An 8,021-nucleotide genomic window follows, 5' to 3' on the forward strand; every position below is an offset into this window, starting at 1 on the left:
TTTTATATTTTGTTTAGAAAGACCCCCTCTTTTTTGTTGTTGTTATGTCATTTGGATAGAAATTGTCCGGTCGTCCATTACATTGCGTCATACCTCCCTCCCCATGTAAGTGATAATACACAACTTAATTAAAGAGTCCGTCGTGTTTATAGGCTTATTATCATTGCTTACTTTACATGGTTAAAATCGTCTTCTGGAAGGAAACGAAGGGAAGAAGAAAACGATAAAGAAAGTACGTTTCTGCAATTGATATTGCACCGTTCGTTCGTCAAAGGTCCGTCTGTTCTGCACGAAGTTTGGTGAAAGGTCTAAATGAATGGCAAGAAGTATACATCTTCCATCATCAATGCCGTACGTATACACATATCTCTGGATATTCCGTCAAATCAAGGAGGTATGAGAGAGGATACCTCCTTGGTCAAATACACCAAACTCTCCCGTAAGGGTCAGTGTCGATGTAATCTAGTCGTCATGATGACTAGTTCGTCAGTAGCCTGCATGTATTTGTCGTCACTTCGTCGATCTGTCTGTTTTCTGAAAAAAAAAGAACTGGTATCAGAGACAACCAGGTTTGATGTGTCATTGTGAAAACCAGGAAAATCTTTATAGTAATGAATACTCTCCTACTCTTTACACCTTAGTGTACAGGACCAAATTCCTCGCATTACTGATTTTTTTTTTTTTTTACATTTATATTCTTGTGGTTAAACTCGTATCATCTTTTCACAGGTGAGAAGAGCGAACGTAAAAAAAGACGAAATGTACTTGTTCTCGCAAAGTTAATGATGAAACCGTAACCGTACATAACTCCAAAGAAAAAGAAATGGAGTTCGTCGCATCATGCGTTTTGACCATTCTTAGTTCATAAAAAAGTAGATTAAACAAGGCAATAACAAGAAGTGCATGAAATGAATACGTTGATACAGGGAGGTGGCGTGAACCTGCCAAAAAGAAAACAGGCAGTCAAATGGCGCCCATTTTCGAGAATTTGCAAGACTAAAAAGCATGTTTGTCATGCGCTGAAATTGCTAACACCTTTGCATTCAGCATCACGTGCAAGCTTAGATTCATATCATGAGATTTGTTTGCACTACTTACGAATCTAATATAGAATTGGCTGTCTGTCTCCACTGCTCAATTCAGGTTTTGATCTGGCTTTTCTGATTCATAAACTTTCCCATGATATGTTATTATTATAACAAGCATAGAAAAAAAAGGAATCAACATGCCTATTATAATCATTAAAGGAGTATTGCCATTGGTGTAGTCTTAAACAACTTTGGTATTGTCTTTAACGTGAAATAGATAGTTTGATTATTGTCTAGAATTGTACAGTGTTGACTAGTCAAAGTAGTTGGAGCCATGTTTTCTTAGGCACTTCACAAGTCATTTACGTCGAAAGTTTCGTCTGATCTGTCGACTGTCTTCCTAACAGTCGAGAAGTTTGAAAAAGTCTGGTCTTGATTCTTATGTCGAAGACTAGTATATGGTCCAAATAAAGTGAGGTCACAACGGTCCTTTGTACAAATAACAGCTTGATATGGAATGTCTTGTATTGAATTTTATACGGAATTTGAATGGTACTTACTTCATTAATGGTAAGTGTTGAAAAATGAACTAAATTTTGAACTGAATTTAAATATTTCTTCCTTGGATACTAGATTTTTGTGAAGGCAAAAATACAATCGTAAGAGCGAAATGTATCTGTTCGTTGTCTCATTTGTCTGTTTGTTGTCTCATAGAGAGAGAGAGAGAGAGAGAGAGAGAGAGAGAGAGGGCGCTTTTATACCACGTCGTTGGGTTTAAAGCATTCTTTTCGTCATCACTGCAGTTTCCCTGACATCAACCCATACTTTCAGTGTACCTACTCCATTTCCTGAGGAGTGATGCAGCCACAATATAACCACTTCCTGGCGAATAATAGCTAATGCCATATCTAATCCCATTAATATTCAGGCTCCTACAGATTGCCACCCATTTACACACCATTGCAGCGTCAACTAAATAATAGGGATGCAGTCACGGCCAGTTTCTATACCTGTTGTTTGTTTGTTTTTGTCAGTCTCCATAATTATGATGGTTTGATGTCCTTAAACTTTCGTCGTTTGTCATACAATCGTCAGGTATAGAGGAAGTGGGGGTGGGGTAAAGGGATTGGGTGTGGTTAAGGAGTTCGAATGGCCCCCTTCCCCCGCCCCATTATGCATACATAGGTCTACACATACTCGGTCTTTCTCCGACAGAAGAGTACAAGAGCATGGCGTCTGAGTCTGGTCATCTTCGGAGTCCGAGAACTGTCCCCCTTTTTTGAGACAGTGTCAAGCTTTCTGATTAAAGGGATGGTGCAGTATTGGTAGAGGTGAGAATTGGGCTTTTAACTTTTCGCGAGATATCAAGAAAGCGTTTGTAAAACAGTTCAGAGCGTACCTTTCTAACAGGAATTCAAAGTTTATTTGATGAAAATCGGTTTTGGAATGGCTGAGACATCCAAAATTAAAGTAAAACAAAGCGATCGTAATAAAAGCTGGGTTCCATATTTTATTAGCATTGCTCTGTTTTGGGTATCTCAGCCAATTCAAAACCAATTTTCATGAAATACTAGTAAACGTTGAATTCCTTTTGGAATACATGCTCTTTCATATTTCATAAAAGGTTTCTCATAATCTCACCCCAAAATGTTAGAAACCCGAAGTTATGTCTCAACCAAAACTATACGATCCCTTTAACCGTTGTCACAGTGAATTATAGTCAGGTATTGATATCAGCAGGACAATGCGGTAGTGGGTCACTATCACGGTGTATTTCAAAATTCCAGTAAAAACTAGTGTCAGATGCAGGTTAAATTCTTTGGCCACAAATGAAAGAAAGAGTCATAATCATGTCAGTTATCCTTTTAACTTTTATAAATTTCGAGTCTTCTTATTCCATCACATCCCTACCAAAATGAACTAAAAGTATATAAAAACTTATTAAAATAAGGTTTGATTCAGCGCGTTTATTTAAGACTTCCATAATGCAATACAGATTCTGGAACATCTATTTTTGTTCATGAATTTGCACAAAAAAATAATGCATATGACTTTTTAATAGGCAGAATTTGTATACAATTTTAAATTGTCGCTTCTTCTATTTGGAGAACAAACTTAACTACTCCCTTGAAGCCATTCCCTGGAACCAATTCCCTCAGAACTTGTGCTTTTTTGAGGACAAAGTCATTTCCTTCGTGTATTACCGGTTCGAAGTGCGTTTTAAATTCACGGGTCTTTGCCACCAGAGATGTTCATTTACATCAAAATGAAATCAGCCTTATTTGCAAAATAAAATGTCCCCCTGGGATATTGGGTATGAATATTGCCAGGACCTGTCCTTTCTTTTTATGTATACATTGGTGGCAAAAGTCGTTGAAGCATGCATCCCAAAACATGGTTATCGGCGATTTGCTTTTTTTTTTCGATTCTTTGAAATTAAAATTCCTTTTTCGACGGGGGAGCGACTCTTTGTTATGGCATCAATATGCCGGCAAAATGCAAGGAAATTGCGAGGAGGGAAAGACCTCCGCCCGCTAGTAAAATTGCAAATTTCGCCCGTTGTGCATTCGGGAGGTACAAGTAGAATTCCCCTGCATGAACGTGGGCAGCTATCCCTGAGCCCCTATTAGCACAGAAACGTTGTGAGGAAAATGCTACAGGGAGCGCGCCGTAAGCGTGCGGGAGCGGCAAACAGGACCACACTGTCACGTTGAGCGCCGCTCTTAACTTTCGATGTCTGTTTAGCTATAGATTCATCGGAACCCATGCTTTGGAAGCATCGCTTTAGTTTTTCGGGAACTAAGGAGCTGTGAGATTGGTCGCCTTGTCCAACCTTTAGCTTTCGTTCCGGAAAGCTGTAACCGAAGGGAGCTTGAACTCCACGAGCAGAATCGAGCAGTTTACTTAACCGCTGACGACGAATGTAAATTCACATTCTGGATCTTCTTTTATGAATAGGGAAATAGAATCTTCGAGCTTCGTCTGCGAACCATCCTTAATCCCATGGGTAACTGTCAACGGACGCCTATTGCTCGCCAAGGCAGAGCCCGAAGAACGCGCGCTTTGTATTCGAATCTAATTACGCCTGAATAACATAAGACTGACGAACGACGGAGGGAATACGATTTTGTCAGTTTGAAAGAATCGGAGGGCAGGGACACCAAAATGAAGAGTGGAGGGCAGGGGCGAAAGAAGAATCTCCCATCAATAGAAATTTGCAAGGAGAAATGAAATAGCAAAGTTGCCATGTACATGTCTTCCATAAAAAAAGACAGCGAATGATAATTAAAGAAAATACCACTGAAACGCAGATACCATTTAGTCTGTTTTTGTACTCTGCGAATGACACTATTAAAACGTAATTTCGATTTGTCGCAACATCACTTTCTGAACAACCTGCCGAGCACAAACTCCAGCACGATGGGGGTTAAGATGAGTTGAAGAAAAAAAAAGTTGCTTTATTAACCTTACTTATTTGCCTTGCTTGTTTGCGTGCAACAAATAAGAAAAAAAAAAACCCAGAAGAATATTACAGGGATCTTTACCTTTGTGTCTAGGGAAAACTGTTGCAACAGAAATCACCCACATACATTATGTGTGAGTGTTTTGCTGCGCACTTCTGTATGCGTGGTTGTCTCTAAAGAGGAACCGGAAATGGTATGGCAAGCTAGATGGACAATCGTAAGGGGACGAGTCGGGATGCGCAGCTGTGACGGGTGTTTCGAAAACCCCTGTGCCCGCAAAGTAGGACATTTCTTCATTCTTTTGCACAAAGAAAAAAGGAGGGATTCACATTCGCACACATACACACACACACACACACACACACACACAAACACACACAAACACACACACATAGGCCTGGATGAGAGAGATTTTGATAAAGAGAACGAGGAAATGGGTTACGGGGCCTGCAGGTGCGTCAACCACAGCGGAGGATCCTATCTGACAGGGTAGAATGTCACAATCAGGTTCGTACCTAAGAGATTTCCCTTGTGCAGGTGGCTATCACTTACAGTTACACCTAGCATCAGACACAACATACATATTTTTTCTAGATCTGCGGTTCATACATCACCACCATTTCGCTTATCCCATGCGAATGCTGCTTTCTTGGGGTAAGCAGGGCAGAAATCGCTGTGCGAATCAGTGGTGTTTCGAATCAAGGCTTGTCAGGCATTGAAAAAAAAGTAGCATTATCTGCATCAATTTGCATTTTCATCAAACGACTAAACAACTCTAATTGTCCTACGACTGTGCCGTTTTGTTTTCATCTTAAAATACCTGAAGACTTTCATACACATGTGAACTCATCAGGCAGCTAACTTAAATTCGTATTCCGAGAACGCAACAACGAAAATCCTATACCAACAAAAAAAAAAAGAAGTCAATTGTTGGGGGATTTGGTTGTTTACACCTGTTGGCAAGCGTGTACCAAACACACATTGATATGATATCTCAGTTGGGTTGTAACAAACAGCCTGCATCGTGACCGTCTTGTGCTCAATGTATGGACCATGTGTGTATCACAAAGAAAAATGTACATTCTCGATCCAATCGTTATGTGAATTATTGCCCGTCACCACCGTCTAAACACACGGCACTGAGCCGACTATCACGCGACCCTTTCCTGGCTTCGGGATTGTTGAGGTGACCGTTGCCCGCCCTATCTCGCTCCCTGGACCCGCTGCCGCGTTTCTGTCGACCGCCGGGGTGATGCGGCGCTGCTAGTTCCAGGTGAGATATGTACGTATTCTCGTGACGTCTTTGCAAATGGCGCAACCGCAGGAGCTTCCGAAACGACTTTCTGAATTCTCGGTTGAGCGCCGCGTACAAAATTGGGTTCAGGGTGCTGTTCACGTAGCCCAACCAAAGTGCAACGGACAGTACAGCCTGCGGGACTTCGCATTTACAGAGAGGCGTGAATGTGAAAATGGTGAAGTATGGGACCCAGCAGACAATAAAACTGCCCATGATCACGCCGAGCATTTTCGTGGCACGATGTTCGTCTACTCCGGCACGCGCTTTGGGGAGTTTTAACGCTTCTCTCGAAGATGACTTGGTCGTGCCGTTGATTTGCGCTGACACGTGTGCTGTCTGCGAATTGATCTTCCGTGCCTGGTTGCGCGCAATATTCAGAATTCGAAAATACAGACAGCACATCACCGTTAGAGGTAGGTAGAATAATAGGAGCCCATCTAACAGGGCGAAAAAGTAATTTGCGTGCAAGTAACAGCGATGCGGTTCCTCGAAGTTTTGGATCTTCCCCGAATCTGTGTTCCAACCAAGATTGACGGGAAGAAAAGAAATCGATATCGAGACTGCCCAGAGTATCGTTATGGCAACAATCGCTCTCCGCTTGTCCAGACGCTTCCGATAATTCATTGGGTCGCTGATTGCGATATATCTGTCGATGCTGATCGCGAACAAGTGAAGAATGGAAGCGGTACAAAGCTGGACGTCAAAAGACACATAGAGATTACAAAATACGGCGCCTAGATCCCAGTATTGGTTCCGAACCTCCATCAGGCCGCTGAAGGGAAGGACGAGGAGTGCTAGGAGGAGATCGGCCACAGCAAGCGACACGATAAACATGTGCGTCACACTCCGCAGCTTCCGATTGACAATCGGCGAGAGTATAACCAAAATATTCCCGAAGATGGTCGTGATTATGAGTAAGATGAGAACGGCTCCGATTAGGAATAGAATCCCTGTCGAATAGCCGGACGTCGAAGGAGGGGTCGTCGTGTAGGTGATATTATCGAAGTGAATCACTGTAGTGTTCCAAATCATGATATCCATGGTCGTCTATCGAGCGCATGAAAACAACTTTAAGAAGCTCTAGTCACTATAATTGAACACTCTTTTCAAATTTGACCGGGCCGAGACGACTTTGTCGTGGGTTTATTGTTGCCTCGATTAAGACGGATGGGCAAAATTTGATTCATCCAACATATTTGTGAAACAAACTAGAGGCACCTTGGGCATTTACGTGGAAGGAGAAACGCCAATGGACATATTGTGACGTCAATGTGCTGCCTTTTAGCCAAAAAAAAGGAGAAAAATCTTACTTAATTAAAAGTTAACCATGTGACTATCATTCATCACGAATTAGCGGGATTTCGTTACACTATTTGAAACCATGCTGGAGCACTACGTCATTTCCACCAAGCATTTAGGAAATGACTTCTCCTATTTTGTACGCAAACGGTTCATCAGCGATATCGGCATCAGGTGACGGAATGTCGCTGGAGGACTTGCAGATCAGAAGTTGCCCTTGTTTTGGATAGAGACAACTTTGTGGCTTCTTATTTTTTTCTTCGGACGGACCAGCGTTGATGGATGCGCGCAAGTGATGAGGCAACTTATTCGTCTTCCACGCCAATTCCCATGATTGGAGTACGGGTTCCTCGATTGGCGTGTTCCCTCGATGACCCTCGTTTACAAACGCAATCGCGCATCCCAAGGTGAATGGTCAGGTGTAATGGTTGGAGGTTTGTTCCCCCTTCTCCCGGTCTCTTCAAGAAATATGCTAATTACACGCACTGACGCTGCATTCTCGTTTTACCGACAACACCAACAAGGGTTGCGTGTGTGCTCTATCGCATTTAATAAGATGCAGAGGGTTGTCCGTACGCCCGATTTTCTGCTTCGTCTAACAGGTTGCCTCATTGCGTTGCCGTGGACTTACGAATAATTCCTCTCTCCAGAACTTCCGCGTCACTGCCCGACTCTCTGCCGACATGTAAATGAGTGACAAGGAGAAAGAGAATGAGAGAGAAACAGAAAATAAAATTGAGAGTTTTCAACGTAGGTGTTAGAATTCGGACTTCTACTCTACGCCAGTTAACGAGGACAAAATCACCAGCTCAGAAAATGAAGAAGTACACCAGAGTTGCCGAAGGGTGTAGATCACTTACTCCTGGTGATTATTCTGTTACAAGATTTGGACAAATATCCCTGGGGGTCTTCTCCTCTGTCTCCCTCCTCGTC

The 8,021-nt window shown here is 42.3% G+C and overlaps 1 protein-coding gene across 1 annotated transcript; it reads right to left on the bottom strand.

Annotated features, from left to right (window-relative positions):
* Nucleotides 1-5,597: 5,597 nt before the first annotated feature.
* LOC139736009 (histamine H2 receptor-like) lies at nt 5,598-6,830 on the bottom strand. The gene has a single exon (XM_071646756.1). It carries the CDS (start codon nt 6,828-6,830, stop codon nt 5,598-5,600), a length of 1,233 nt encoding a protein of 410 aa, XP_071502857.1.
* Nucleotides 6,831-8,021: the final 1,191 nt, after the last annotated feature.

This window comes from Diadema antillarum, unplaced genomic scaffold, assembly GCF_040938485.1.
Source record: "Diadema antillarum isolate AM-2024a unplaced genomic scaffold, OU_Dant_1.0 seq00000618_RagTag, whole genome shotgun sequence".
NCBI lineage: Eukaryota > Metazoa > Echinodermata > Echinoidea > Diadematoida > Diadematidae > Diadema > Diadema antillarum.